This window comes from Silurus aristotelis (genome assembly GCF_946808225.1).
Source record: "Silurus aristotelis genome assembly, chromosome: 2".
Classification (NCBI taxonomy): Eukaryota; Metazoa; Chordata; class Actinopteri; order Siluriformes; family Siluridae; genus Silurus; species Silurus aristotelis.
Genome location: NC_139575.1, coordinates 28920832 through 28935195, shown reverse-complemented (window position 1 = coordinate 28935195; position 14364 = coordinate 28920832). Strand labels below are relative to the sequence as shown.

General features: G+C 35.8%; 1 protein-coding gene across 4 annotated transcripts; it reads left to right on the top strand.

The window, feature by feature from the left end:
* The first annotated feature begins 497 nt into the window (after positions 1 to 497).
* ywhaba (tyrosine 3-monooxygenase/tryptophan 5-monooxygenase activation protein, beta polypeptide a) lies at positions 498 to 13909 on the top strand. Of its 4 annotated transcripts, none has more exons than XM_083534556.1 (6): positions 498 to 657; positions 7223 to 7523; positions 8468 to 8591; positions 11216 to 11379; positions 11529 to 11624; positions 12126 to 13909. In XM_083534556.1, the coding sequence occupies exons 2-6, from the start codon at positions 7230 to 7232 to the stop codon at positions 12180 to 12182; spliced, it is 735 nt and encodes a 244-aa protein (XP_083390682.1). In that variant the 5' UTR covers positions 498 to 657; positions 7223 to 7229; the 3' UTR covers positions 12183 to 13909. The 4 variants fall into 4 exon arrangements, with proteins under 4 accessions (XP_083390682.1, XP_083390685.1, XP_083390684.1 ...); XM_083534557.1 differs by having other exon boundaries at positions 505 to 633; XM_083534559.1 differs by lacking the exon at positions 12126 to 13909 and having other exon boundaries at positions 11216 to 11405; positions 11453 to 11549.
* Positions 13910 to 14364: the final 455 nt, after the last annotated feature.

Here is a 14364-nt window from a genome sequence, read left to right as displayed (position 1 = left end):
CAAAGTTGATAAAATTGTGATGATGGTGGTGATGATGACCACTAAGAAAAGGCCATTATAGTTATAATTTAAATTGCACCCAAATCACAATGAAGTGGCAGTATTCTAATACAGAGTTCTAATACTTCTTTATCTTTATGTATTATTAAATTATTTAGTTTTCCTAGGTTTTATAGTTTTAATAAATTGTATAGCATCAGCACACCATGACAAATCCTTTGCAACCCATGGTAATAAAGGTGATTCTGATTCTGGTTTGACAGATCGTCTATATTTTAATTTACATGGGTTATGGTTTGGCGGCTTTGGGGATTATTTAGCCCCACTAAGTGTCAAACTCTAAACTCTTGTCATTTTGTGAGCCATTTTGCCTTCGCCAAACTGTCAACCACCTCCTAGCAACAGTTACTATAGTGATTACTTACGTCATCCTACGATGGTTGCCATAGTCCTGGTGACGTCAATGGCCCTGTAGAATGCCTAGGAAACCCCGTGTAGTGGTTACTATGGATACTGGCCGGGGTGGAGCTTCGAGGAGGCGGAAGTGTTAACGCAGGCGGAAGTGGTACTGCCCTGAATTCCCTGAGCAGCGAAACGGAGGACGGATTGATACTCCAAGCATTTAGATCACAAGTAGGATTCGAAATATATTTAAATGTGAGTTTCATTGCTCGTTGTTTCAAATGATATTAGACTGTAGACTTTGTAAATCTAATGAGGGCTATGCTCGTTCATAATTGCCTTTGAATGTTGTCAATGGCGGAAGGTGGTTTGGGGCTGAGTACAAGGACTCATTTTAGGCCGAAGCGTGTGATGAATGGCGATCGTTTATTTTCGCTGAAATGTCCGAGTTCATCATCGGTTCGAGTAATACATATTTTGCGATTATTTCGATATGGAACATGTACCCCACAACACTAAACAAACGACTTAAAATGAAAGAAAGGCTTACCTAAATCTATTCCTTGGCCGTCGTAAGAACTAGTTGGCTAGTTGCTAATGGCCTTCTTTATCGAGATAAATTTACTGCGGGGCAATGTCCAGAGGCCTTTATTATGTGTAGACAATACCACACTAAATTGATTGTACTGCTTACGTTCAATGAGTTATAAATGTAAGTCCACCAGTTAATGTTTTTCTCCTCCGTTTCAGCAAATTCCGCAAGGGAATGTGAGAGGGCGTTGCTAGCTGGCTGATTTTTACAGGGAGGCTACATTGTTAGCATGCTTGCTAACAAATAGGAGCTTAGGTGAACGCGCTGCACTGCAGTATAAAAAAATATTTATTTATTTAACTCGTAGTATGTTACAAGCCAGATTACAATAAGAACTGTAAATGTAACCACATTTAGCGATTTAAGGCAAGATTACTAATATTTGAATCTAAATGACAGGTTTACGGAATTAGGCCAGCTAATTCGACATTTATGTGGGCCGCAGTGACAGGTTTCACATTCTCACGTTATCGCGCTTAAACAGTTCTAAGTGCGATTAATTATTCATTTTACAAATAACACTTTAACGCCAATGAGCATTTTCCGCCTCAGTTTGTGCTGTCGCTTGCCATGATTGCTAACGACAGCACATGTTTGCTAACGACAGTTCTCACGTGAAATATTTTCTACTCCTCTATTGTTACCTATTCATTTAACTGCGATCGCAGTACTTTGATTTGATTCCTGCGACCAGCCGCCACCCTGGGCGTTGTCACGGATATGCAAACACCTTAGCTAATACCCAGATGCCCAGGAACGATTACGTCACTTGCCGATCACGGCTCTTTCGATTCATAGTGCTGTTAGAGCGGGCTCGCTTCGTGATCCTGAGACTAAAGTATTTCCACTCGGGGTGAATTCTTGTAGCTTTAGCCAAGTTACACGTGGTTTAAGGCCAGGTATATCATTTGTATTTTTTTGATAACTCTAAATTAGATTAGTCCCTATTTTACTAAAATATAGAAATAAATCAGGTAGGAGTATCTGAACAAATCTTGCACCATGCGATTTTTAAATGTTCTCAGTTAACACAAGTATATTTAGAGTGGATGACGTAAATCTTTTTTTTTTCCTTTTTTTTTATCTGCTTATTGATTTAGTTCAGGCTTTTGTTTTAAATTGCATAAAGCGATCCAGTTTGTCAAAATTTAATTTGTTCTTTCAAAATAATTATGTATTTTAAATTTAGAATGCAACATAATCCTCCAGAAGTTTGGATCTGATAAACATCTGTGCAGCTGATTAAAAAAATAACTTGTGAACAATTTAACAATTATAAAAGTAGGAGCTTACATTTATTTTAGTAACTGCTTTATCCTGCATCTGGGGCCTGTCCTTGGAAATGGGTGAGAGTTAAGAATAAATCCTGAATAGGACACCAGTCTGTTGCAGGGCAACCATAACTTGCATGTAGAGGCTATGAAGCAAAACCAGTCATCAGTTTAACTCCAGAACTATGTTGTTCATAAGCTTCCTATTAGCTCGTATACCAGATGTCAAGTTTATTTTCATATAAATACAAGCTCTGTAAAGGGATCAATGATATTCTTCTAAGTGTTTCTAGTATTTATATAGGACAATGATTTTACATTGATCTGCAGATGCATTGCTATTCTAATAGTTTGATTTACCCTACTAGATAAATTCAGATAACAACCAGTATTTTAAATCAACTGCATCAGCTGTTGTATAGTGTGCTTGTATTTGGTAAACATCTGAGCACTCCAGCAAAAATTGAGTTTTCCAAGGAGGTTGACTGTTAACTTTTCATTAGTAAACATATAAGCATTTTAAATTACTAAAATTATTTTAAGCACACATTATATATAAGTGCAAAACGTTTTTAGTTTAAAGAATTTGTTTATAATTCACATTATTCAATTTTATATAATAATTAAATGATATATACATAAATAAACATTGAAAACAAGCATTCGAACATAGTAAAGCTGCAGTAAAAAAAAAACCACAGCAAGCTAACAGGCTTGTTAAAATAATAAATGAAGAATATGCGTTAATGTGCAAATGCATATGCATTCCCTGAAAACCACAACAGTGTAAAAGTCTTAAATCTAAAAGCAGCATAAAACAATTACATTTTTGTTTTTTCGCAAAGTTTTAATTAAATCAATCACTTTGTCGTGAGTAAGGTGAAACATCTGATGCTCGCGAGTCACAACAGAACAGATCCAGTATGACTTTCCCAAAGTTAGCAAACAGTTTACACAATAGTCATTAAATTATAAAATTTTTACATGAGTTATACAGTTTTTGCCTCACAATGCTGATGTTTCACCCTGATCCATGACACCAGTGTGTTTTGTTTCTGCTTCACTGTGGTACTTCCATCCCACACAAGGTCCGATTTGCAAACCTTCCAGGTACAATTTTCTTTGTTGCGTTTAATATAAAATGATTTAATGCCTAGAGTGACTCTCTTTTTCCTGCTGCCTGTTGACCCTGTACTGTCCACCATTTTCACAGGCGGCTGTGTTATCTTGAACTAATAAATAACAGAATTTGTTGACGGCTAATTTCATTATCGATTAGTTGTTACAGCCCTAGAATTCTATGGTTTTGTGTATCACGACAAAATAATCTGGTCTAAGAATTGGGTAAATACAACCTCATATTAACACTACCAAATTATATATTACACTGTAAATTTTTGTATTTATTTTTTTCTTCAAAAATAGCCAAAATGGAGAAACCATGTGTGGAAAATAAGTACCGTATGAGTCAGTAGCATGTAGAATCAAGTTTAGCAACTATAACTTGAAGTAATAATTTAAGTAATCACTGATGGATCATTATGTCTCTCATATTGTAGAGCAATTTTCTTTTTTACAAAGTCGCTTCAGATCATAGAGGTTTGTTGGTATTTGTTTTTGCACAGCTCTCTTAAGGTCCTGCCACAGCATTTCAGTCAGGCTGACGTCTGAACTTTGACAGGGCCTTTACAATACATTTGATTCTTTTCTTTTTCCGCCATTTTTTTATGGATTTGATGGCATGTTTGGGATCATATTTTGTTATTTTGAATGTTCTTTTACAATTTTGGCTGAGCTTTAGCTGTTGGAGAGATGGGCTTCAATTTAGGCCACCTCAGTTAGTGCAAGGAAAACAAGCAAAATGTGGGTGCAAAACAAGCCCAAAGCTGATATCCTTTTTTTTTTTTTTTTTTTTTTTTTTTTTGCCAAATCTGGCACTGTACATTTTTTTGCCAATAATTTGGTCTGAAACATGAGTTACCTGCATTTCAGAACCATATTTATTAAATTTAATTAACTTACTTTAATAAAAGTCCATGTCTATTGGTTCTCATTAACAAACACTTGGATGCTAAATTAGTTTTGGTTGTCATTTGTGAAGGTGAGTTGGTGAGTTAAACTGACTTTTTAAGGGATTAGGGAATCTGTTTTTTTTTTTTTTTTCCGGCAGGAGTGATGAGGATGGACAGGATTAGAAATTAGTTTTTATTAGAGGGACAGTGCATGTAGGACGTTTTGGAGACAAGGTGAGGGAGGCACTATTGAGATGGTTTGGACATGTGCAGAGGAGAGGCATGGGGTATATCGGTAGGCGAATGCTGAGAATGGAGCCACCAGGAAGGAGGAAAAGAGGAAGACCAAGGAGGAGGTTTATGGATGTGGTGAGGGAAGACATGCAGGTAGTTGGTTTGAAAGAGGCAAATGAAGAGGACAGGGGGGTATGCAGATGGATGATCTGCTGTAGGAGAATGGAAGAAGCAGAAAGCATAAGTCGTCGTCTTCATAGGAACTGAAAGCAGGATAATCAATTGAAAGTTATCGCTAGTTTTCTGTAGGGGATAAAAGCTATTTGATAGCTTATTTACTGAAATAAGTTTGTTACTTGATTCAATTTGTCAGTGCTGCATAATGCACATTCTGATGTACATGAACACAGTTAACCAATGACTTCATTAAGTATCGATAAGTATATATTCAAAGCCAAACAATTTTTGCCAATGTTGGAAAAAGAACCCCAGATGAGGATATTAGTGGGTTTTCAGCTAATCTGAGTTTTTCCTTGCCATCATCATTTCTGACTTGTTTAGTGGGGATCTAAATCTATATTCTAATTACCACAAAGCAGTTTTATGATTGTCAGTTGTTAAAATAAAAACATGGTATATGTAAGCTTGTATTGACTTAAATATAACCATTAAATTGTGATTATATTTCAGTAAGTTCAGAAAACTCTGTCTGGTAGTTAAAAAAAAAAAAAGTTGTTCTACTTTTATAATCATATATATGGTTTTTCCTCATGCTGGGCACAAATGATTGGTTATGAAGTGGAACTATTTCACACATTAGAACAGAACTTGGCCATGAGGCGGTGTTGTAACATTCTCTGCCATTTTCAGTCAAACATAAAGTCTTAATGGTGGCACTGCATAGCAGGACTACCATTATAAAATATACAACTGATTAGTAGTTTGTCTGGCAACATTTTCATTTATATCGAATTTCATTTATATCGAATTTCATTGATTGGCTACAGCCTGTATCAGAGTGGGATTTTTATTTTTTGTTTGTTCCCCCAGAGCCTTTGTGGATTACTTGTACCTAGAAGGCACTGCAAATAAGAAAATATTTGCACAGATTAGACTTGAAATGGCTAAATCTTTGAATTTATGTAGGCATGGAATTAAACCAGTTTTATAAAAAACAATTAAAAAAATTTTTTACGAACACATTCTACAAAATATGACGATTTTATAGTAAATTAACTTAAAAAAAAAAAAAAAAAACACCCATTTTATTCCCCAATGAAAAGTGCAAATGAGCCAATATATTTAGATATTTGGAATGGATTGCTTTTAAAAGGGTTTTTTAAATGCTCTGATATTAAATGACCGACATCCCCTTTTTGGCAACTAAATTACAGGCCCCAAAAAATGTATTGTGCCAACCAATAAGTGTAAAATATGATGTTTTACAAATTATTTTAATATTAAAATGCTTCCTTGTTGGCTTTGCTTTTCTCCAATGCAACAGCATTCTATCTTTTAATGAAATTGTTCCAACGGAACCAACGGAAAACAGTTCAGTTCCTTCAAGAGGCATTGGGTGACTGGTTTTGTTAATTAATGTGAGATCTAGCAGGTTTGTTATGCTAAAATTGGCCAGATATTTAGATAAATGTGTGTGTGTGTATATATGTATATGTGTGTATATATATATATATATATATATATATATATATATATATATATATATATATATATATATATATATATATATATATATATATATATATATATATATATTAATTTATTTATTTATTTATGTATATATATTAATTTATTTATTTATGTATATATTTATATGTATGTATGTGTGTGTATATATACATGTATGCAATCTAAACTCTTCCCCCAACTCATCTAAAGCACTTAATGGTTACTGTAAAACTCAAACACATGGTTATACAAGCCCCTATTTAAGTAATGCATGTTTAATATTTTTTGTTTTTGACATACATTGGAGACATTTGAGTGGATGTAGAGTCATGGCTAGGGGGTCACATGACTGCTTCTCGAACAGACTCGCTATTCTTTATTATGTATCAAATGAAAGTTGAAGAAGCATTTCTACACAAATACTGTCTGCCAATTCTCAGGTAAATGCTTCCAATCCAATTGAGACTTCAGGTGGTACACAATAATAGGACTTCATCAGGGAGGGTGGTAGTCAGGGTCAAGAGTTTAAGACTGAATAAGCAAATCAAGACTTTTTCAAGCCTAAAAAAACATTACAAAAGTAGGTGATCGCTGAGTCTCCAAATTAAGTGATGGCAAGCTAAAAGTTGTGTATAAATTGTGTGCTTTGTAACTGATCTAGATGTAATTATCAGATAGAGAAAGCTGAAATTCTGATTGTCTGCTCTTACTTAAACCCAAATGTCTTGATTGTAAAAAGCAAAAACAAGAATTAGCTTTTCCATTTCAATATTTTTAAAGGGCATGGTATATGCGCACTATACAAAAAAAAATAAAAAATAAATCACCACCAGCAACATCACTCAAACTGAACTATTTGATCTGAGATTAAATTCAATTAAACTTAAAATTAAACTTAAAATTCTCATTTTTTCCAAGTTTGTAAATGATCAGGGCTGTTTAATTTAATATGGTAACTTTACCATTAACGTAAAAGTCTGTCATTTTTGTGAATTATTTAAATGTGACACTCTTTCAAACAGTATCAACATGGACAAGAGTGACCTAGTGCAGAAGGCTAAGCTGGCCGAACAGGCTGAGCGCTATGATGACATGGCTGCCTCTATGAAGGCAGTCACTGAAGGTGGAGGTGAGCTGTCCAATGAGGAGCGCAATCTGCTGTCCGTGGCCTACAAGAATGTGGTGGGAGCTCGCCGCTCCTCCTGGCGTGTCATCTCCAGCATTGAGCAAAAGACCGAGGGCAACGAAAAGAAGCAGCAGATGGCCCGTGAATATCGTGAGAAAATTGAGTCCGAGCTGAAAGATATCTGCAAGGATGTTCTGGTGAGGAATATTATATTACAGTCATGGATAAGAAGAGTGTTTTTAGTTTAGGCATTTTACAACATTATTCATATCAGACTAATTAACTGATCAGCCATCAGTGTTTACAATTCACCTGCTAACAGGATCATTTATGATATGTAAAGTTTGTATTGATGCTGCTGATCTATTTAGAATATCTGTACTATTTACAGGGGGTGGGCAATAAAACAAACACCTGGTTTTAGACTACAAAAATGTATTATGGTGCCCTAGGAATGACCGAATCAGGTACTGCACAGTGGCCAGGTGGAGTTTGCAGAATAGTGGCCGGGACACTACATGATGCTTTTGGAGGATATTTCTTCCAAAACACCCCAAAGCGGTTAAATAATATACAGATCTTCTGACTGTGCAGGTCATGGGACCTGTTTAACAAAGATTTCATGTTCTTCAAACCACTCTGCTGTTAGTCTTGCAGTGTGTTAATGCATCATCCACAAATATGGCACTTCCTTCATAGTACAGTGTTTGAACCATTGGGTGCACATGGTCTTCCAGAATGGTTTAGTAAACCTTGACAATAACATGCATATCTAGCACCAAGTAGTGGGCCTAGGGGATACCTTGATATTGCAGCCCAATCACTGATCCTTTCCAATTCTTCACTCTTGGCATGCAACAGAAATCTAATCTAATGTCTTATTTATTTTTATATATATATATATATATATATATATATATATATATATATATATATATATATATATATATATATATATATATATATATATACACACACACACACACACTTTATATTTATATACATCAGCTGTCCCCTACTGCTTAAATCTTTGTCCATATGGATCAATTGTCTTTCCAATAAGGACCATATTTGGCTGCCTGTCAAGGATATGTCTCTGAATTTAATGCTGTTCTGACATTCCTTTTCTTTGTTTATGCAGAAACTTCTTGATGATTACCTCATACCCAATGCTAGCCAGCCAGAAAGCAAAGTCTTCTACCTGAAAATGAAGGGAGACTACTACAGATACTTATCTGAAGTGGCATCTAGCAGTGATAAAAGCGGTGAGTTGGTTTCCTTTTGTTTTGTAATGGTGGTTTAGTAGAAAGCAGAATATCTGTGAAAAAGAGACATTAAATATATGTTGTATTCAGGGACCACTAGATTGTAACAATATCCTTTTGTGGGTATACTTGCTTACCAAACAGCGCTTTTAACAGTGGAACTTGTCCCAAAGCAGCTTTACAGAACTAAACAGATTGAAAATATACATTTTTATCATCATTTATTCCCTGTATTATGCCTGTGACATAATAAAAAATGTGACATTGGAAAAACTCCCGGAGATGGTATGAGGAAAGAACTTTGAAAGTGACTAGAGTTAGAATACAGAAATGAGGGTACTCCGGTATATAAGGTAGCCAGCCATTCCATCAGCAAACCTGAGTGAGGGGACAATAGCATCCAAACATCCCAGTTCACCAAACCACTATAACTGATCCTTCCAAATATATTCAACCTTAACTTAAACTCTGAGTCCCAAAAACTAATTTGAAGGCTGTTCCATAACTGTGGGGCTTTTAAGGGGAAGGCCTGCCCAGTGCTGTAGCCTTTAATGTCTGAGATTTCAACAAGTAGCCTGCACCCTTTTGATTTGCCTTTGCAGATCCTGGTGGACCAAATGTTTGCTCAGGTACTGTGGTGCAAAGTTACTTATCCCTAGTTTGTCATTATTTGTATATAATCTGCTATAATCAGTCTAATCTATTATATAGATTGGACGATTTGATTGGGACCCAGTATACATCTATGAAAAACCAGACAGTTGGGCATTCCAGTTGTATAGCATGTAAGAAATTCCATCAAAAAAGATGGCCAAATAACTTAAACGGATACATGCATCTTGGCCTTTAACAGGCCCTAACCACCAGAAATGATTAAAATAGGATATAATTAAGTCATTGTGTCTTCCAACTGAACCCACTGAGATGTTTTAAATGCCAGAAATTTGGCCAAGGTCAAGAACAAATCTTGGCTATGGCCAAGAACAAGCCCATCTGCCACAACTTTAAAGGTGACCATAAAGCAAACTCCACTACACCTTGTAAATGTAGTAACTGTCTGATGGCTCATGCACAAACAAGTTGAAGCGCTCACTGTCCCTAGTTTAAATTCGCCCTATAGTCATGTGAAAAAAGGACACACATAGAATTATATGGTTTTATGTATCACAACATGAAATCATCTGGTTCTTATCGGGTCATAAAATGAGTTAACTACAACCTCCAACAAATGGCATTACGTGTCATTTTTAGAAAAAATAAAGCCGAAACAGGGAGGCCATGTGTAAAAAAAAACAACTAAGTACACCTTTACTGTTTCCCTAGGAATTGAGAGGCTAAGTAGCAGTATCAGCAAGTGTGACCAAGGTTCTTTTTCCAACTAAAACAACATGGCAGTGTAGCTTAAGTTTGCAGAGTTACATTTGGCAAAAACCAAACACAGCATATTAGCACAAGCACCTGATATAAACTGTCGAGCACAATGATAGAATGTTGTTGGTTTGGGCTTGTTTTGCAGCCACGGCGCTATGCAACAGGACAATTTACCCAAGCACACCATCAAATCTACAGTAGTATAGCTGAAAATTCCAAATTCCTCCACAACAAAGCAAGAGACTAATAGTCATTTGGAAAATTATTACTTGAAGTTATTGCTCCCAAAGGTTGCGCTACAATCTATTAATTCTAAAGTGTATTTAGATTTTTGAATATGGTTTCTTCATACAGGCTTTAATTTTGTTAAATAAATAATGGCAATGTGATGTCATGTGGTGTTCATTTGAGGTCGTGTTTACCAAATTTATAGACCTGCTAATGATTTGAATTTTGTGGTCTTATATACACAACAGTGTGCATTTTTTTTTTTTTTTTTTTACGCAACTTTATGCTGCTGTGGTCAAACAAAATTCATGTGCAACTGTTTGTCAGACAGAATTAACTTGGGTAAAAAATTCTCATTGGAAATCTAATAATCGCACATTGCCACGTCTGCACCCTGAAAATTTAGTAGATGCCACTTATGGAAGTTAAAAGTTGGGGATAGCATTTTTTTAAAGAACATTTCCATATTTAGGAGACTATTGTCATGCTGGGTAGGGAGTTATCTCAGAAGGCTAACCTTCCATGCTGTTTCAAATACAACCAATTTATTTTGAGGCTGTTTGTTCTGATTTCAAAATGGTCTGTTTGAAGGTGCTTGTATGAACATTATATGATGCTAGGGTGCTTGTTTGTTTTTTATTTTATTTTCTTTCAAGAGGAGTTACATTATCCAGAGTGCAGCAGAATTGTGTTTCTAGGGATTCATCAGCCTGATCGATTGTGGTCAGATATACAGTTGGGAAAAAAAAAACTGTTTTGAAGTTTTCATAGCAGAACATAATTATCTGGTCCTTTTTAGATCTTAGAATTAGGAGAATACAACCACGGATGAACAATCCATGACTTATGACAGTCATGTCATCACATTTTTCAGTAACACACAAAAAAAGCATAAAACTACTTTTTGAAAGTTAAGGGTATTTAAAAACCATGACAAGTTTTAAAATACAAAAAGAAAAGGGTCTTTTTAAATAGAATTGTTTTTGAAAACATTTGACTGTTAATTTTGTTTTTTTTGTTTACAGATACGGTGGCATCTTCTTCTAACGCCTACCAGGTAGCATTTGACATCAGCAAGACAGACATGCAACCTACACACCCCATCAGGCTGGGGCTCGCTCTCAACTTTTCTGTGTTTTACTATGAAATTCAAAACGAACCGCAAAAGGCCTGCGGTTTGGCAAAGACAGTGAGTGGGGGTTGGGGGGTTGGTGTGTGTGTGTGTGTGTGTGTGTGTGTGTGGGGGGGGGTGGGGGGGGTAGTCTTCCATAAGATAAAAATATTTAGTATAATGGTTTACAATGTAAAGTATAAAACTTGACTGCTTTTTTCTTATAGGCTTTTGATGAAGCAATCGCTGAGCTCGACACTTTGAATGAGGACTCTTACAAAGACAGCACCCTGATCATGCAGCTACTAAGGGACAACCTTACTGTAAGCAAAAGTTTTCTAATATTAGTCATTTTAAGTGTTGATGGCTAGAAACTCGGGCTGTTCAAAATACAGTAAGAGACCGAAGTCTCGACACAACTTCAGTGGGGTTTTTTTTTTATATATATATTTTCAACAGTGTACATATACTGCAGACATCCAAACTATGAAAGAACATGTGTGGGATTACTTAGTAAACAAAAACATGTTAAACAGTCAGGAATGTTTTATAATTTGGTTTCTTTAAAGTAGCCATTGTTTGCTTGGATGATGGCATTTCACACGTTTGGCATTCTCTCGTTCAACCTCATGTAATCACGTGGAATGGTTTTCCAACAACTTTGAATTCACAGAGATGTTGGCTGCTTTTCCTTTACTCTCCGGTCCAACTCATCTTTACTGGATTTAGATCTGTTGGTTGTGCAGGCCAGGTCATCTGATGCAGCACGCAATGGTGACAAATGTGCTTCACTCAACATTAATCTTTTCTCTCTTGTCTTTCAGCTGTGGACATCAGAAACCCAGGGGGATGAAGCAGATGCTGGAGAGGGCGAGAATTAAAAGCGTTGCACTTCACTGTTTAAATCCAGCCACACTCTTGATCTTACACATACAGCCCCTAGTTCCCTACTCCATCCACGTCACCCTAACTTGCCTTTCTGTATGATGAGCAGCATGAATTGTATCTGAAATACAAGTCTCTGCCTCTCTGAGATCAAGGCACAGGGTAACATTTGGTTCTTTAATGGACGAGATGTTTTGAACATGTGTTTGGATGTCTTGAGGGAGGGGAGGGTTGTTGAATATGGGGCTATTGTGGCCTAATACTGCTCACTTTTTTTAAGGTAATTGTTTATCATCAGGTAATGCATTATAATGTCTTTCACTTCTCTCTATCCTCAGTGATTTTATCAAAAAAGGTTATTAAACTGTCAATTTAATTTAATAATCACTGTGATGTGAATTCCCTACCCCTCCCTACTTTCTGGCTAAAATTGAAAATATTTTTATTGGAATGAGCAGTACAATTCTGTTGCAACTCATACAGAAAGGAGGTAAACAGGCTGTATTGTGACACTGACTAACATGCATTACTGTTGTCATGCAATGTTTATAATTTTTACTTTGCATGAGTCTAAGAATAAAAATTAAAGGGACCTGAGGTTGTCATTCCAGTTGTTCTCAAATTTAACCTAGAGCTTAAACATTCCATCAGTAGGTAATATTAGACTATTTCCATGAAACTGCAGTGTTTGTCTTGGTGATCTGTAAAAGAGCAGTTAGGTGGTGCTGTTTAACACCAGTAAAATGTTCTTGACGTTACTTTGTCCCACTTTTTGTTGTTCTTTACCATTGAACACACACTATACAGTTACATATTGTTAAGTCTTTAATTGAAATGTAATCCTACTTTAAAAAAAAACAAAAAAACATTTAAAGCAGTTTAACCTTCTAAATGAATTGTTCTTACTGTTATTTCGTTATCCCCCCCCCCCCCCCCCCTTGATTTACATCTGGCCATTACAGATCTTTTCTAGTTCTGATTTGACTGAGCTGTTTAATATTATTTGTTGCAGAGCATTTGTTCTGTTTCTTTCTTGGCCACTGATTACTTAGCCCTGGAATAAATTACAGTCTCTATGGTAACCATGGGAACAAATACATTGAGCTTTCAGCTGTTTCTTGAATCTTTTTTATTTTTCCATTTGCCAGATTTTCTGCTAAAATATAAGTTCTGTTTTAAACAATTGAGGGTACAATTGCTCATTAAACTGGAGGATTTTGAAGGGATTAGGCAAGAGCTCATTCAGTGTCACAATACCTTGTCACATCATTAACATTCTACTTAGGTGTAGAACTCCTGTCTTCAACTGAAGACACAATGTTCATGCACTGAAGTAAACACGCGTCTCCCCATAGCTGAACAAACAGCAGTTATTCTATGCTTGAGGAAAAAAAAAAAAGTACAGTAGTGAATGTGGAGCCGAGCCTGTCTGTATATCTGGTATCTCCGATCGCTTTTGTTTTTACTGACCAGTATTCTGCCTCCAGTTAGCTTTTGTGATGGTTTTATCGCTTTAGCGCGCACGTGGTTGTGAAAAAATTAGACTAGCTTAAGTCCCGAAAAAAAAAAAAGGAAAAAAAAATCCTAGTACAACCCTGGTTATCGATGTAATACTAGATTTGTGTATGTCTTTTAAACAGTTCTAGTTTCACCTTACATGTTATAATCAGGAAAAGTGTAAACAATTTAAAGTGAAATAAAAGTTTTATCGGTTCCAAATTTACGTGTTTTGGCTTTTGAGTCTTCACTTGCATGTATATTGAGGAATATTTAAGTGGCAATGTTTTGTAATTGTATTCAGAAAAAGTGAATTGTTAGCTTCTGTATTTTCAGTGTGTGTGTATGCGTGTATATATACAGTGAGGAAAATAAGTATTTGAACACCCCGCTATTTTGCAAGTTCTCCCACTTAGAAATCATGGAGGGGTCTGAAATTGTCATCGATGTCTGAAAATGTCCACTGTGAGAGACATAATCTAAAAAAAAAATCCAGAAATCACAATGTCTGACTTTTTAAACTTTATTTGTATGATACAGCTGCAAATAAGTATTTAAACACCTGTCCATCAGCTAGAATTCTGACCCTCAAAGACCTGTTAGTCTGCCTTTAAAATGTCCACCTCCACTACATTTATTATCCTAAATTAGATGCACCTGTTTGAGGTCGTTAGCTGCATA